At 39.5% G+C, this 16,944-nt stretch overlaps 4 protein-coding genes across 7 annotated transcripts in view; 1 reads left to right on the top strand and 3 right to left on the bottom strand.

Moving 5' to 3' along the window:
* The first annotated feature begins 3,683 nt into the window (after positions 1–3,683).
* pjvk (pejvakin) lies at positions 3,684–5,615 on the top strand. 2 transcript variants are annotated; one of them, XM_067260877.1, is made up of 6 exons: positions 3,684–3,894; positions 4,065–4,260; positions 4,445–4,586; positions 4,708–4,825; positions 4,929–5,072; positions 5,314–5,615. In XM_067260877.1, the coding sequence occupies exons 1-6, from the start codon at positions 3,684–3,686 to the stop codon at positions 5,613–5,615; spliced, it is 1,113 nt and encodes a 370-aa protein (XP_067116978.1). The 2 variants fall into 2 exon arrangements, with proteins under 2 accessions (XP_067116978.1, XP_067116979.1); XM_067260878.1 differs by lacking the exon at positions 4,929–5,072.
* Positions 5,616–6,840: 1,225 nt separating this feature from the next.
* Positions 6,841–10,481, bottom strand: LOC136966075 (uncharacterized). The gene is made up of 10 exons (XM_067260442.1): positions 10,342–10,481; positions 9,322–9,594; positions 8,900–9,166; positions 8,583–8,684; positions 8,327–8,347; positions 8,186–8,206; positions 7,991–8,017; positions 7,821–7,910; positions 7,302–7,357; positions 6,841–7,100 (listed from the first exon to the last, which is right to left on the bottom strand). Exons 1-9 carry the CDS (start codon positions 10,403–10,405, stop codon positions 7,335–7,337), a joined length of 888 nt encoding a protein of 295 aa, XP_067116543.1. The 5' UTR covers positions 10,406–10,481; the 3' UTR covers positions 6,841–7,100; positions 7,302–7,334.
* A 165-nt stretch (positions 10,482–10,646) lies between these two features.
* LOC136966306 (uncharacterized) lies at positions 10,647–13,444 on the bottom strand. Its single transcript, XM_067260780.1, has 6 exons — positions 13,188–13,444; positions 12,716–12,823; positions 12,342–12,466; positions 12,008–12,175; positions 11,632–11,858; positions 10,647–11,508 (listed from the first exon to the last, which is right to left on the bottom strand). Exons 1-6 carry the CDS (start codon positions 13,252–13,254, stop codon positions 11,409–11,411), a joined length of 795 nt encoding a protein of 264 aa, XP_067116881.1. The 5' UTR covers positions 13,255–13,444; the 3' UTR covers positions 10,647–11,408.
* A 441-nt stretch (positions 13,445–13,885) lies between these two features.
* filip1l (filamin A interacting protein 1-like) overlaps positions 13,886–16,944 on the bottom strand; it is a 39,257-nt gene continuing 36,198 nt past the window's right edge. For all 3 annotated transcript variants that reach the window (XM_067260377.1, XM_067260379.1, XM_067260378.1), the window contains one exon: positions 13,886–14,565. In XM_067260377.1, coding sequence (XP_067116478.1) covers positions 14,368–14,565 — 198 coding nt within the window. In that variant the 3' untranslated portion in view covers positions 13,886–14,367. The remainder of the gene's footprint in view (positions 14,566–16,944) is intronic.

The following is a 16,944-nucleotide window of genomic DNA, read 5'->3' as shown; positions in this document are numbered from 1 at the left end:
TGCACTTCAGAGGGCAAACAATGCTTGCAGCTTTGAAATGTTTGCCAATCCTCCCTAAATGGGAGTTGCTTTTTCAGTTACAGTAAAACTTGTAAGGTGTTGGTTGGTATTAAGATGGAATTAAGATGTGTCATGTCAGGTGACACACCAGTAAACCACATTCTTCCCTGCGCAGCAGAAAAGTTGAAATCCTCATACAGTTATGTGAAGAGATGAGTATAGTATGAAGCATATTCTCATATCCAGCATTATCTCACTGGGTGTGTCTTGTCTTTGGCACGAAGTCTGACCAAAATCACTGGCCTGTTTTAGTCGGTCCCCACCAGGAGCCCACATCATTATAACCATGGCCTTCAAAAACCCTTCATTCTGCCTCTGCCTCGTACCAAAATAACCCAGCCAGACCTGCACACATTGAGACTTTAGCACAGGATTTGAGTGTATTTTTGATTGCGACTTCTACATTTTTCTTTGTGGTGAGAATGTTCCGAAGATCAGATCCACTGACAAAGATCCTGTGTCAGTTCTTCCCACCTTAGATATTGTTATTGTTTTTCTTTTAAACAGTCCATTTAATCAGGAACTGATCTGTTTGAGACATTTCAGATTAAAGGGTATCATTGATTAATCATATTTTGGTTTTAGCTGTCTATTTTACAAGGGAATGTTGAATCAGTTATTAATTCAAATAAATGCACAAAAAAAAGAATTGCATGCTTAATCTTTTGACATTTTATTTGTCAGCCAGCGTTCAACACCTGTGTTGTCCTTTGACTTCCTTCAACAATAATTATGGTTTGGTTTGGGTTAGTCTATTTGGGTGTGATGTTTGATTCAGGGTCAGACACCATGATGGCCACTGTGGTTTCGATGTTGGGTGGCAGAGCAGTGTGGAAGTTGGACTATATCTGCTGTGAGTGGCGGAAATGAGTGTACAATACTCTGAACATTAGACATAGTTAGACATACTTTATAGATAGTAATATTTAAATACAGCATGAAGCACCCTGAAAGTTTAAGAAGAAGATATTGTGTGGTATTGTGTATGCTCAAAAGAAGAGAATTACGTATATAGAAACTGTCTTCACTTAATATACAATCCTATATGTTTTCAAGCAAACAATGACCATCACAACATTAAAGACACAGATATTCTGTATCATTAATTGTTTTCGGGATGCAAATGATTACAATGATTGCAAAATATTACAGTCATGAAGTAAAAAAAAAAAGCTCTCACTGATATTGGTGATCTGAGCAACTATGCCAACCTAAACTCTCTCTCTCTCTTCACACCACAATAATAAGTACTGTAGACTGAGAGTTCAGCCTACACTCGTTCCGAAATTCAGCCGCACCTTGCATCACATTGTGTCATTCAGAGATACAGTACTTTGATAACAGTATTGACTTTTACATTTACTCACCTGGCTTGAAATTCTGAGTGGTCACTGAAAACACTTGAGCCAAGGATATTGCCACACATAGAATAATCCTGGAGCGCCCGGAGGTGTCCATGTCTGTAGGGGAAACACGCACCTTCTCCAAACCGAGAGGCAGAGGGTCAGGACAAGAGGATGAAGAAGTTATACCATTCAGAATAACATCCAAGCATTCCTGTGAAGGCAGAACGACTGCCTGAACTGGATAGGATATAACAAACTAGCTCTCTCTCACTCTCTCTCTCTCATGCCCCACTCTCCCTCTCTCCATGCTTTGACTCAACCTATCATTTGGCCTGCTTTTTTCCTATTTTTTTGGTCTCCAGACAGCTGTGCCTCAGTGAGGGATGCCCTCTGTGAAGATGAAAAAGACTCAGGAACAAAATACAGTATGTCATTACAAACAGTTGTGGATACAACCATTAAAACGACTACTTACTCAGGCAAGATTAAAAGAAATAATTTTCCAGAACATACTTTTCAACTCCTACTTTACTAGAGGAGAAATACAGTGTTTGGCTACATATTTTTTACCTATATCTTCAGCATGTCTTTGCTGATTGCTATTCCGGACTGTTTACTGAAGTCACATGCATCTCCATTTAATTTGTTTTCCAGCGTTACTCTTGTGGGCCAGTTTGTGGGAATGACAACACCAGAGATTTGTTCCTTTCTTTGAAGAAAGCACAAAACCCTTCAAGTAAAGGACAGAAGATGACTGTGACACTACCATCTCCTCCATCACTGTCTGCTGGTCCACCTGTGATTCTGGTGTTGAGCACAGAGAGCAGCTTTGAGGTTATCACAGTTGTGTGGCCTGTTTTAGAGGCGTTAAAAGACCAGGCAGATGATTTACCGACAAGGGAAACTGGGACCATCGGGTCAGTTTGAAATGCAAAGCTCCCTCTAAACATGCAGTCATACACAATTCTGTCATCTGTACAATTAGAAATATGTTCTGTCGAGTACATGTACAGTATGTGACACAAATATGTGTTTTGAATTTATATCTGATCGTCTTCACTGATATTGGTTTGATGAATCATATTAGAATTTGGTTTAAGATTTAGAGTTGAGGCATGTGTTATCTTTTTTCCATTTGTATTAACATTATGCAATTGCATTTTGGCAACGTTTTATCTTATCTTTATAATGCTTATCTGGTTATTTACTGTACCTGAAGAGACTGCCCAATGTAACAAAAAACTAGTGTGGAAAAACCATAGAAAGCATTTCTTTGCCAACTACCCAACGTTTTTACTGTAATTCATTTAAAACAGTAAACAGAATTACATGGACAGAACAAAGTTATAGCCTATTCTGTATTTAGTATTTTTTTTGTCCACAAATGTGTGGACTATGCAGGAAAGTACTTTTTTTTACAATCCAGGTTTGCAACTCTTTCAACTTGTAAAAATATGTCAAATGCTATATTAGCAGACCTTGAAAGACCTTAAAAGATGGAATTTACGTTTCAGGAGTTATGAGGAATTCAGTCCCCTTGTTTATAATCCTTATAAATAATTCATTTAATAGTAATAATCTAAGCCCAGGACTTTCCAAATACTATACAGACCAAATCCCCCCCCTCCCCATGACTCTAAAAATACAACCTGGCTTCGTGTCTTCATGACACGAAGAACAGATGTTTACGTACTGTACACAACATATGGATTTTTAATTTGTAAACTTTATCAAATATATTCTGCCTGGAGATTAGCTGAAATGGGGCCCTGAAATTTCCAAGGGAGAAAGAACACACTCATCATACAGTGGTGCTGCCTTGAACATACAGTATACTGTAAATCTCTCCCATGACCTTCAGCCTGCCTGGTAGGCACTGTGTATTGGGTCGTGGGCCATGCTTTCCGTCTACATCAGTCTCTACCCGAACAAAGCAGAGGTACACTATGACTTGGACCGCAAGCATCAATGAGCACATTGGTCACCTGACAGGAAGAACCAGGGCAGTGGGTGACTATCAGGTTAACATAACAGCTTGTCCCATATCCCCTTACAGTGTCTTTCTATTATTCAAGAGCTTCAATCCACAAGCCACACCGTTCCTGCAGTGAGGACACCTGTCTCGTACTCAGTGTGAGTCTAAGGGAAGAAAACATGGGCCTTTTAGCTGCAAACTCAACTATACCAAATTCAACACCAAATACTTAACAACAAGCCAAAGTATTTGAGCTCGTCATGCTTTCCTAGCAGCAAGACCCCATTTTTGCGGATACTAGAATGTTTGCAGCGGCAACGAAGAACTTTGTGAAGCAGGTCGGGGACACAGGGCGTCTGATCCCCGTGCCAAGCTTGAGTGAAGCTGACCGCTACCAGCCCCTTAGCCTGGTCACGAGAAAGAGGAAGAGGCATTTCTGGAAGAAAACAAAATATGCCTCAACCCCATTCTCACTAAAAGACATCCTGGTGGGTGAGAAAGAGATCACAGCAGGTACATAAAATTGCATGAAGGGAATTTCATTCAATCTAAAGTGAGACAAAATGATTGCATGTAGTCAATTATAACTTAATGTAAGATTGATAAGGGCAACAACAAATTCTGTGTTGTGTACACTGTATTTGACTGGTTGTCCTAATCTGTGTCCTAATGTAACCAAATAGGTGTGTCATCCTACCAACTCCTCAACTATGAGGACAAGTCAGACGTGTCCCTAAACGGCAGACTTGGGAACCACCTGATGAATGATGTGGGATTCAACATCAGTGGGTCGGACTCTGTGGCAGTCAAAGCCTCCTTTGGGATCGTCACCAAGCACGAGGTGGAGGTGCCAACTCTACTCAGGGAACTCACCTCCAGGTACACACCAGACCGGAAAACAGTTTCAGTCAAGTGTTGATCCAGTTTGAAGACATTGCCAATAGGCATTTGTGTAGACAAGAGGTAATGTTTACACATGGGCCTACTCATGAATAATGATATGCATCTAGTGTTTCTGACTTATGTCTGTGTTCTGGCTTTTCCTCCATTCCACCATCCTCAGGAAGGTGGATCTGGATCACTGCCTCGTTCGTCAGTCCAAGGAAAGTGGGCGGAGTGTTCTCTGTGTTGTCATGGAAAGTATACGCACCACACGCCAGTGTTCTCTCACCGTCCATGCAGGCATGCGAGGGACTACTATGAGGGTAAACACACACACACACACACACACACACACACACTGACACCTGAGATGTGTGTTGGTCACGGTTAAGTTAAGCGTTGAACGGTTGATCACCTGCTGTCTCACCTACTGCTGTACAACAGTTTCAGATCGACGATGGTCGGAACCCCAAAGGGCGAGACAAGGCCATAGTTATCCCAGCTCACACCACCATAGCATTCAGCATATTTGAGCTTTATGTTCGAATCGATGGCCGACTAGGTAAGTTACACATTAAGGGTTATGTTCATACAGTCACACCGTGTCAAAAAACTCACAATTCTCTCTCTCTTACACACACACAACTTCTACACTATGTAAACAGACATATGTGTGGCCCCGGATTCACTGGGTGGATTTGAAAAGGAGCAGATCAGAGAACAGCTGGGAGGCTTCATTGGTCGCTTCTCTATGGGACGCCTACGAAGGTTCTTATCCGGAATCGTCTACGGCAACCCCTTCAGAGCAGGTGGGACGCATCTAACTTCCTGGCTCTCCCTCGCATTTCAATAGCAGAACTACGACTAATCAAAAATATCTGATGAAGCTTTGTTGAGAAACTGACTTCTCATTTATTGCACAGTATGGGGTCAAAAGACAATTTGGAAAAGTATAAGGTTCAAATCAGCACAATCAGTTTAAACTGAGGTTTCTCCAATTCTTATCCCCATAACCCCCTCTTTTGCTGTCTTTTTCCTCTTTTTTTTCAGATGACCGGACATTCGAGGAGCTCACCCAATCAGACACCTACATGGATGACGTGGTGACTGACTACTATGAGAAAGCAGCCAGCATGACAGACCTGTCTACTACCTACCTGAGGGAGGGCTCACACACCCGTGTCAACCTCCTCAACCATAACATCCCGAAAGGTCCATGCTCTCTCTGCGGCATGGGACACCAGCGGAGGGAGACGGTCTACGGCTGTCTGGAGTGCTCCACCGGCGGGCAGAAGTACGTCCGGCTCCACGTGGTGCCCTGCTTTGACCTGTGGCACAAAACGCTGAGGTGAAGAGGTCTGGGAAGATCCTTCAGTTATCTCCCTAGTCTCTATCCTTCATCCACCTTGCGGCAGAGATGGACATCTGCCCAAGGTTTAGGGACCACAGTCCCTTGGGATCCTGTCAGATTGACTGAACACTTGTGTTTAGCATCAGAAGCTTACTTCTGCTGGCTTTAGACTGTCTTTTGGGGGCGTATTTGGGGAATTTGTTACATTTTTGTGATATGAAAACGGTCGAATTATGTAGTGTTTTGGATTTTAAATAAAAAATACAAATATTGGTTTGTCCCACAATTTAGCACAGGGTGTGAAACTTAAGTATGGTAGGAGTCAAAGCCTGAAATATAATTGTGTTGGTAGCTGACCTGAACAGCAGTGCTCTCTATGTCCAGTAGATGGCATGAGAGGGCTGACATGGGAAGTCATGTAACAGATCAGACAAACTTCCTGTTTGGACTGTATGCATTTCAGATAAATTCAATTCAGAAATTACCAGAGATTTTAATAGACATCTTTGTAGGTCTGCACTGTTTAATGGCTATACATTTTATTTTATACATATCAAAACTCTTACACACAGAACAGAGTGGATTTATTCAAAGAGACAAACACACAGGGTTAATCAATACAGGTTGTTTACATTCAAATGTTAGAAGTCATGCGATTAAAAAAATAGTTTTCAATGTTCATTCTATTGAAATAGTTTAACCCTTGTGCTGCCTTCGGGTCACATGACCCAAAGGTTCATAACGAACCATCGTTGTGTTTACCCAATTTTACCCAATACAAAAACAAATAAATATAATTTTCTTTTAACCTTCGAAATGTGGGGGGTCTGAGACAGTCCAATGGTTAAAAGAAAATGCTTCAGTTTGTTTTTGTATGCGGTAAAGTTGTCGCAATACGGCGGTGGGTCACAATGACTGATGGGTCAGAATGACCAGAAGATAACACAAGGGTTAAAGGCTCACATTTTACACCTTCCAGTTTGTCCCATAAGCACTACAAAAACAAGAGAAATGTCATTCCATGAAATGAACAGAATACTTTATGACAACAGTGCTTGAGTCATTTCAAACTATTTTGAAATAGCTCAAACTGTTTTACAACCGCATAAGTTGGGTGACCTATACTTTGTGTGACCCATCCACTGTGCACTACGTGTAACATATAGGCACAATAATAATAAAAAAGTACCACAAAGTATAGGTTTGTGTACACACACACACACACACACACGCATACATACATACATACATACATACATACATACATACATACATACATACATACATACATACACAAATACTGTACAAGCAGGGTTATCTCAGGTGTACTTTCGACATCGGCATAGTTCAGACATTGGGTCAGCATGGCTGTTCTTCATTCACCAATAGTACAGAGTAACTGGATGAGATTGGTGACAGTGATCCTCTGTGCCATCACTCATCATGATCCATCATTATGGTTCATAAGTAACCTAGGCTCCATTCTCTAAAACAGATAAACACAAAGTCCGTTATAAAATGATTGTTTTAGAATATTACATTACTGCAACAGCTAGATAATACAAGGTAAAATAGTATATAGTCCTAGGTAATAAATCTAGTGGTGGCCTGGATTTTCAACCAACAATCATGTTGTCATTAGAAATGTTGTGACTTATTCAACAACACCAACTGTGGTCAAACATACCATTCAAACAACTAGCATCTTCTTCAGTTCTGCTCATGAAGTCATCAGTTTGTCTTCTGAATAAAAACATACACAACACGAAATAAAGGTAAGTTTTTCCCTCTTCACACTGACAAGCAAATCATGGGTTTACTAACAAAATAAATATATAACCTATCTCATTCCGATGTCTTTGGAGGTACTGCCGAGAACGCACCTTTTTACCATATTCCAATCTACTTTCATAAGTTAAAAAAGGAGTCTCACCACATGATTATGGTGTCAAGGGGAGGAGTCAGGTGGCTGAGCGGTTAGGGAATCGGACTAGTAATCTGAAGGTTGCCAGTTTCCCGGCCGTGCAAAATGACATTGTGTCCTTGGGCAAGGCACTTCACCCTACTTGCTTCAGGGGGAATGTCCCTGTACTTACTGTAAGTCGCTCTGGATAAGAGTGTCTGCTAAATGACTAAAAATGTAAAAAAAAAAAAAGTAAAAATGTCAACATTTGTAGTAGTCCTACATTTGTATATTGAAGCTCACCTTCATTTGGCCCCTCTGGTACTGCATCCACAGCAGCTCCAGCTTTAACGCCCTTCTCTGATTGGTTGATCTCCGGGGACTCTTGGTCACCTGCATCAGCAAATTCTATACAGTGACTCATATTAGGTTAAACGATGGGTGATGCAATTCATATTTTGTAAAACACTTACCAGAGTTTCCCTGTTTTCTCCAAAAGTCTAGAATGGTCAAGAGATGCATAATTAGACAGACATGGGGTCAGAGTAGTCTAGAAAGGGAACAGACTCACGTGTTGTACCTCTTAAGGCTTGTATTATAAAAGACCGTTTTTAAAAAGACCCTAAGAATTCCAAGCACAGTCAAATAAAGAATCGATCGACTCTTACCTGTTTCCCAAGGCATGGAGTCTAAGGAACAGCCAAACAAGAGAGTTATATTTGCTCCTAAATGAGTACTTAGGAAGTTGGATGTTTGTAATCAGAGGAAAAGAAAACATGACAAAATAAATAGAGATAGTATCACCTTACCTGTCTCATAGAACCAAACTCCTGGGAAATACAGAAATACATGATTCAGATTCAAACATTTGAACATGCCGAGTTACAAAAGACAAAAACATAAACTGTCTTCATTTACACACTGTATCTTATCTCTTATTCTGAAATTATAGGAACATACATAATATATATCAAAGAGAACCATATGCAGACCTAGTCTTTTATACTTCAATTAAAAGGTCCCCAGTGACAACATGAACATGATACAAATCCAAATGGTCCTCACCTGATTTCCATTTGTGAATGAAGACGAGCACAAAGATTACAGTGATGAACAAACTAAAGAGTAAAATACCAAGATGGGTCTTTGGTGTCAATCCATATCCCACTGAAAACAAAAGGTAGTAAGGTCATTTTAAATCTATACTTATACTGGATAGTTACCATCTGCAAATAGTTCCATTTTGGTTCCCTGTAAAACCATGACACATTTCTCAAACACTTCCTTCTTTCTACATGTTCATGGTTCCAAAAGATGCTTGCTAAAATATTTCTGGAAGGTGTATGGCATACTGTACATGTTTATAGCCCATGGGTACTCACCTGAAGGAGTCGGAACAGGAGAATACAATGGGTTTTTGTGGGATGCACTCTCCTTCTGGCTCACACTGTTCTCCATCATACAGGTGAATGCTTCAGTATTGTTATTTTCAGTGATATGGGTTTTGTCTGAAACATCGAGTTTCGCTCCATCTGCTTTCCAGTTGTAGATCACTGTCCCGGCTCCAGCGACGTCTCCCACACAGGTAAGAGAGCATGAGGTCATGGGTGTGTCACAGGTAAAGTTAATTCTGGGTGTGGGTACTTCGTCTGTCAATGGGGAACAGATAAAGCCATTGGTTAGGAGATATCTACAGCCATATTCATACCCTCCTTTTCTCTCACAAACGCATTCAAAAGTACTATTATATGCTATGACTAGCCAGTATACTGTTGAAAGACACAACACACAATTTCTCACTTACCGATCACTGCTATTTTAAATGACTTATGTTGTGTGTGATTGAACTCAAAAGAGAACATTCCACTGTCTGATGTCCGCACGTCACGAATTGAAATATTTCCAGTGGCAATGTCCAAAGTTGTGCGTTTCTTGAATTCACCATACACAGTTATGTCAAAGAATGGGTCCCACTCTACCACCTTGTTGGCGTTTAGTTTCCAAAGGATTTGAGTTACAGGCTTATTTATTCCACCTGGAAGCGCAAGCTGGTCGCCAACTTTTAAGGAAATGGTATCTGGAGAGAAATAGATTGCATTAGTAAAGAACCGAGGTATATGGAGGACCAAACCTACCATATTTACAAATGAATGAATGAATGAATAAATAAATGTCCACATCCATGCATTTAGACAGAAATAAACGAATATATGTATTAATTAATACACAATTGTCAATCAATAGTTACATATATTTTACATTTATGTATTTATTTTTGTATTCATTTATTGATTGATTTATTGATTGATTTCATCATTCATTTATATATTCATTTATTTATTCATTCATTCATTGTTCCCAATATGATAATGAGAGGAGACCAGTAGGCGTGAAAACTGACGTATAGTAAAACATAGTTGAATAGGCAAATATAAGGTCAATTTATGTTGTGCTCTTAAAACATTCAGCAATTCACGTTTTAGTAAAAAAAAGAAAGGAGTAAAGTTCTCTTTAAAGTCAAAGTGAAAACGGTAAACGTAAAACCATATGTAGGCTAGCTACATAACGTCGAAAAGATAAGTTAATAAGATAGAAGGCTACGCCCTTCGCCCCAATGAATGCTAAAGGAAAAAACACTACGATATGGGATTTAATCAAAATCCAAATTTGTTTTTGATACTGATAAAGCGCATCAGTAATAGCTCGAATAACTAGACTTTGTTGACTCTGTAAATGAAGAATTGTCTACAGTATGCCTATATCCTGTTTTTTTCCTTTAAAGTTTTTTGCAACGTTAGTAGGCTATAACTTATACTGTACTTACTTGATTCGGTCGCCTTCACAGTATTTACCAGAACGAGTAACACAATAAACATCTTAGAGTTCATCCTGACTATAGTTTAATTGCGAGAAAGGAAAAAAACTTGTATTAACGCAAAAAAATGTTCCTCGCTAGGACAAAAACGAAAATGAAAGTAGGAAGCCAGGCTTGTACGTCATTTCAGTGAATTACGTAGGCTAGGCTACATGTAAAACAATGATATAATTTTTTTTTGCCTCAGATGTGTTTTTAAAGGTTTGGGCCATTTTAATATTTCCTTGTCAATCAATCAACTTTGTATGCATCTTAGTATGCTGGCCCACTACACCTTATCACCAGTGAGGCAGCAGAGGTTCTATGATGACGTCCAATATAATTCCATGAGTGCAATATAAAGTCTAACAATGAATCAACTAAATATGCTCAATTTAACAGCTCAACATTTATTTAAATTAGCTACTTTCATCAAAAATATCAAGTTTTCAGGACGTTGGAACAGTGTAAACAATGATGGCACAGACAAAAGTATTTCAACAAAGACATTAAAACAGGTTCAGCCAAGTCATTCAGCCAAAGTTAAGAAAGTTTCAAGTATTGTGGCTTTCAGCAAAGACATTCTCCTTATTAAGGTAACACAAAAAGTTAAGGCTATTCCACCATTTTCTTATAATGGAAATAGTCATTGTTTCAATGGTTGGTTGAAGGGTCCAAAACTGATTTCATATGAAAATATTATACCATAGATCTAAAATTCTCAAGATCTTCTCATTATAAATTAATCAAAGCCATCTCCTGCGTTGAATTCGTTAAACACCCAACCCACATTTATAAAAGCTTTAACATGACTAACTTTGGAGGTACGCTAAGTACAAGTAACCCAACCAGAACAGACAGTACAATGAGGGCCACATCTGGGTCACCGCACAAAAACTATTGTTCATTGAGTGACAACTTTTCACTGGCATGGCAACCATTGTTCATTTCATAGGCCTCCCTGGTCAATACAAAACCATGCAGACTTGAAGGCACATGTGAATGTTGTCAGCAATGGTTAGTTGTTGTGATACACTTCAATGGTTTGTGGCAGATTCCTGAGCTTGCCTTAGGATCCTCTGCAACTCCTGAATGCAGGGCACAATTATCGAGCTGTGCACTTGTGCCATCTTAAAGCTAGAAACCCAAGAAAGAAAAACAAAATTAATGTTTCATGAGCATGTCAAACTTGTAGTCCTTGTAGCCCATATCTTGGTATTCCGCCATTATATTTTCCTTAAGTCAGACTAGCTAGTTTACCGTCTAAGGAGCTCTGTGGCTCTGCTCAGCAGAGGGGGCTGGTGCTGGAGAGAAGTGAGGCAGTGTGCAGCCAACACGCTGAAACACTGCTCCCTCACTGTGTTGTGGCTGCTGGTGTCCCACTGGGGCAACTCGCTCGTGTACCGCCATGCCACTAGGGCATGCTCCAGGACCGAGTCCCAGTCCTCCATCTGTAGCAGTGCTCTTCCTCCTTCCTGGCATGAAACCTTAGAAGAACAGGAACATGATTTAGACATTCTCGTGGATCAATCTTTACAAAAGGACATGAGGAAAGCAAAGATACAATCTATTACAGAAGGAGCATTAGGCAAAATAGACTGTACGCCGTTGTCTATGATGAACAACCTTCACTCACTTTAAATGCCACCAAGTGTGGGAAGGCCTTTCTGTAGCAGTGTGCATCTCTGTTTGACTCCAGACGTGAGTACGGTATAGACCTGTAGACGTTGGCCTTCTTTAGGTGAAGGTCCTCTTGTAAGAGTTTCAAGTCTGAGGTTGGTATCTGGGCGTGCTGTCTCTGTGACTGATACACAGACAAATGTAGGTCAAATATACAGATATTTGAGAATAGTTTGAAAAACATTTGAACACTATACCTCCAACAATTAAATTGCACACATCTGTTAATTTAAAGTAGTAACTCATTGTGAGTTCAATCAGATGATAGGAGATGGCATCATTATCTTCACCTGTTTAGTGATAAGGGATTTGATGTGCTGCACCAGCTGCTGCTTTGAGAGAACAGCCTGATTGTCCTCCATCTTGTCACTGTGGTCATCATGGAGACTGAGTGGTCTGGTGAGGGTTGTATCTACTGTGGACAATGAGTTAAATGAATCACAGGCAACTTCTTTGAGTTTATTTTATTCATGTATTGCTAACATGTGGTTGCCAAGTCAAATATTATGGAGGATATCCAAGATGGTGGCACACAACAAGGTACAGAATACAGGCACCACTGGTCCTGATTTTGTAGGGAAAAACTTGAAGCTAACTTATACATGGTTGCAGTGTGTCCAATCAGTAATGTGAATTCTGACTGGAAACTGGAGGTGGAACTTACACGACTGCCCACGCCTAGAACTGATGTTCAGGTTCCTGCTTCTGCTGTTGGCAGACAACGGGTCCAATCGGGAACTCAGAATCTCCATATAGGACCTTCGTATCCGGGCTACAATACATCGACAAAACGTAAACTTTAACTTTGCATGTAACAAGATTGCTTAATGGCAACGCCATATTTATCAGTATGGGTTCGCTATGCAATAAATAAACACTAAAGTGTGGTTTATCAAGTTAGCTAGCTACAGATGCTAGTTAGCCAGCCATCTGCTTGGTGAACAGTGATTGTCTCCATGATTGCGCGCGTGCCAATGAGACGTATATGGAGTTGGCGCGTGGAGCATCAACACTTTCTTTACAAAAAAATAAATACATTTGTTGTCAGCTAGCTAGCAATCTCTAGTTTAGGTAGCTAGAAATCAAGTTGTGGTTAGTAGTTAGCAAACATCATCAGCAACATTAGAGTCACATACCTGCAATTTTGGGCTGTGGAGGACAAATTTCCATCAAGGCACGTCTGGGCTGACAAATGGCTGCCATTGTACAGTACAGTACTTATTTACAAAAATAAGATACACAATTTATTTTCCCTTGACCCTAAGTTTCTGTTAGCCTGCGAAAACTAGTTGGGTAGCTATCCTGGTCAAATGAAACAGAGCCGCTCGGTTAGCCTCGGTGTAAAGGTAAACGTTTAGAAAAAAATAAACACGTAAATTATTAAAAGTGCATTGACAGTCCTAAACTAACTCTTGATAGTCTGCTATACAAACTACATATCTAAGGTAAGCAAATCAGAAAAGTACTCTTCCCGCCTATGCTAAACTCAAATGAAGAAGAGGCGCAACTTGCATTAACAAGAATTTGCCGCGCGGGCGTGGTTTAATTTGGCTTCAACCACAGATTGGTCAAAATCGGTCAGGCGCAAAATGTAAAGGCGATGAACATTAAAGGAAACAGAGGAAACGTGGAAAAAAGAACCTTACTGTTAATTTCCTAAAATGTTATCTGTGCAATCTATAAGGAAATAAATTACTCAATAAAATATATAAAAATAAGCAATACGTGTTCGTTTCCAGCATACTACTCCTAGGCTACATGTTTCGATAATAAGTCAGTCAACAACAGGAAAACAAAAGGAAGGTATAAAAATCTTTATTGATAACCACATCAAGATAACCACATGTAACTATTACACTGTATAGACCATCTCTGAGAAGATTACACTCATAATACATCAATAACCAACAATACATCTTTATGTACATTATTTCCAGAGAATGATTCTTTTGCCATGAACTTGGGACATATCTGAAGTACAGGATGCGCATCAGATAACATCAAAAACGATACAACAAGAACATTATTATTATTTATTATCTACTTACAATACTATAATGTCACAGTATTTGATCTGCAATTTGCAGTAACAGGTCTACATCATCTGATCAGTGTGAAAATATATTTTCTGTGATTGAATGAGCCATATATGGGTTAGTGTTCACACATCGGTAAGTAGAACTGTGTCTGTGCACGCCATAAAATAAAGTTCCTTGCCAGCTTTAGTCTTGTTGCACAGGTAGGATAGCCAATGTATTAAAAGGGTGTCAAGACACCCTTTAAAAAGATATTCAGATGGAACCAGAATCATAAATGTCATATTTTTGTGGGGCGGTTGATCATATTGAGGTTGTTTGCTGGACTTGTGTGTTGGTCTTTCCCTGTGGCTAGAGGAAGAGGCTGACCTTTGCCCTGGCCTGGATTTACCACACTGCTTGTCCCTTTAGGCATGCTGTAGCCTTTGGGTTTAGGGATCCTTGTTGGGCCTGGACGTCGGAATGCTTCTATAGGTATCTGGGAGAAGAGAGAGAAATAAAAAAGTTCAAAACAAACATGTAGTTTACCCTCTGATTCAACTATTTCTGAATTCAACATAATGAAGGTCCCAAACCATTACAAAATACCCTTGACCACTAGATGGTGCCAAATGATATGTTTTTGAGTGCCTCTGCTGCGTTTCCAAAATGACAGTGTTTTCATGTAATTGCTAAGCGGACATAATGTATAGTGAGAATACATATAATATAATCTGTGCTTTTGGTCTGGTCATCTAAACTTAAAGTGAGTCAATGGAATAAGTTTCACCAAATAATATCAATAAGAGTAAGAGGGGAACAAAAAAGAAAGCATGGAGTATGTGTATATTTGGAGGTTTCTGTGATGTGGTGTCAAATCCATTAACATTGTTTGGATGACTTTTCTGTTTCCTGCAGAATCAGCTCCTCAACTGTTGTATAATGTAATGTTAGCATCTGCAAAATTATTAAAATGTAAATAATTATCTTACTCAGTGTTGCCACATGGTGAATTCACATACGAGTCATTATTGCTCTGAGAATATGTGCTTGTGCTTGTGTGTTTTGTGGTCTTTAGGAACAACTGATCACTATTCATCAAAGATCTCCTTTGTGAATCCCACACCTGTGCGGTAACATCTAAGTTGTTGAAGAATTCAAGGATAAGGTCAGTTTGGTGTGGTTGCTTTCTGAGGATGAAACCACAACGTGCCTTTGAACATAATTATTTGTACGATGGACAGTACTGTGAACCTAATGTGGTCATACATATGAAACATGGTTTTGGGCAGAGCCTAATCCCTTTAGCAAAGGCAGTTGACCAAAAAAACTCTACAGAGATCATGTCAAGGGGGCCGTGATATTGATGTTACACTGGTGACCCATAATTAAATGTCTCCTATTGAATCCCAGGAGCAGGATAGAGTCAGGGTTTGCATTTCTCCTGCCAGGGACCAGCATGTGTTCTGCAATACTGGCACAGCTCTCTCCATGGCAACCAAACACAGGATTTGTTTGGGGGCGCTTGGATTCGAGTGGTAAAGAGGCACTTTGAACTCAAGTTAAACTCCCCAGGATACTATTTTATTCACATGGACCTTTGTTAACAATTGGCCATGTCACTGAGTGGTTTGCTGTTTTCTTATTATGTAAAACACTTCTGTATTTTGAGGTGTGTACATCACCCGGGTTGCTTTGATTAGGGTTAAGTTTCGAAAACTGACACTGGAAATTGGTACCCCGAAGAAGTAGAAAGTGATTTAGCCTAAATAGTTTGGTTTGATTTGAGTACATTATTTTAACTAAATCTCCATTGTTTAAAATCAGGCCTTTCTCAGTAGAAGTCAGCCTACAGTGATCTTAAATGAGGCATTTGGGGATGTGCAAGGACAAAGAACAATGTATTTTTTACTCACAGCTGTTCCAATCCCCATGAATGAATAGCAACTTGTTTGGCAGGCAACTTATTCTTGGACTTGGTCGTTTTGTGTGCCTATGTGTGTATGAGCCAATGCAGTACAATTTAAATTCTGTCTCTGATCTCATGAATACCGACAGCGGAAGCTTAAGGATTGTAATGATTTTTCTTCCACTTTGCTGATTTGCAAATTGCCTGTGTCCAGTAAGCATGCAACATTTAAGCTAGCATATAGTGATACATACATACTGTAACATACAGTGAGCCTATCATCTATCCAAGATGTGAGGTACACCCGTATGTGTGTTGTATAACCTATTTTTCTGAGTAAAGGTTCAATGGCCTCAAATACAAGACAAGTTCAAATATGTGAAATGTTGAAGCAGTGTCGTGTGCTGAATTGCTTTGACTTCAACCCTCTGCAATCAAATGATTGAATAATTAGAAAAATCTGAAAAATAAATAAGCCTTTTCTGGAAAAGTTTGGAAAAGCCATCAACTACATTTATGGAGGACTTACAGTTAAAATATTTCAGAACCAAGCAAACTTTCCATTGTATCATTAAATAGGACTTCAGATTCACTCATGCTAGTTTTTACTCTCAGTAACTGGGTTTCTGTGTTTTGGATGGTGGGAGTAACTATGACATCAGCCTATGAATTTAACCCAACCAAGCAAACACATGTCAGAATCCCTTTTTTTTTCCTTCCTTGTCTTTTTATGTAAACGCTGCACGTTGTGAACATGGGGGTTCCTCCAGGATCCTGTCTGGTTCAGATACTTAAAAAAGTGTAATGAAATGAACTATTGACTGTCACTTTGTCATAGCTTTCATTGGCACAATACCATTTCAACATTTCAATTAAAATGTACATGCGTTGTTTGCAATAAAATCCAATCTGAATATAGATTTTATTCTGGTTCTGTAAACCAGATCATTATCTTCAAACTCCATCATT

Source organism: Osmerus mordax, chromosome 22, assembly GCF_038355195.1.
Source record: "Osmerus mordax isolate fOsmMor3 chromosome 22, fOsmMor3.pri, whole genome shotgun sequence".
Taxonomy (NCBI): Eukaryota; Metazoa; Chordata; class Actinopteri; order Osmeriformes; family Osmeridae; genus Osmerus; species Osmerus mordax.
This window is presented reverse-complemented; position numbering and strand designations above follow the sequence as displayed.

Bases quoted from the DNA above. Each gene is read 5' to 3' on its own strand.
- LOC136966306 (XM_067260780.1), bottom strand. From the start codon at position 13,254: ATGGCAGCCATTTGTCAGCCCAGACGTGCCTTGATGGAAATTTGTCCT. The intron at 12,824-13,187 runs GTATGTGACTCT...GATGTATTGTAG, and splicing joins TCCACAGCCCAAAATTGCAG to CCCGGATACGAAGGTCCTAT. The intron at 11,509-11,631 runs GTAAACTAGCTA...TTGGGTTTCTAG, and splicing joins GCCACAGAGCTCCTTAGACG to CTTTAAGATGGCACAAGTGC.
- pjvk (XM_067260877.1), top strand. From the start codon at position 3,684: ATGTTTGCAGCGGCAACGAAGAACTTTGTGAAGCAGGTCGGGGACACA. The intron at 4,587-4,707 runs GTAAACACACAC...GCTGTACAACAG, and splicing joins TGCGAGGGACTACTATGAGG to TTTCAGATCGACGATGGTCG. The intron at 4,826-4,928 runs GTAAGTTACACA...CTATGTAAACAG, and splicing joins TCGAATCGATGGCCGACTAG to ACATATGTGTGGCCCCGGAT.
- LOC136966075 (XM_067260442.1), bottom strand. From the start codon at position 10,405: ATGAACTCTAAGATGTTTATTGTGTTACTCGTTCTGGTAAATACTGTG. The intron at 9,167-9,321 runs GTAAGTGAGAAA...CCCCATTGACAG, and splicing joins ATTTAAAATAGCAGTGATCG to ACGAAGTACCCACACCCAGA. The intron at 7,911-7,990 runs GTAAGTGTTTTA...TTGCTGATGCAG, and splicing joins GAGAAAACAGGGAAACTCTG to GTGACCAAGAGTCCCCGGAG.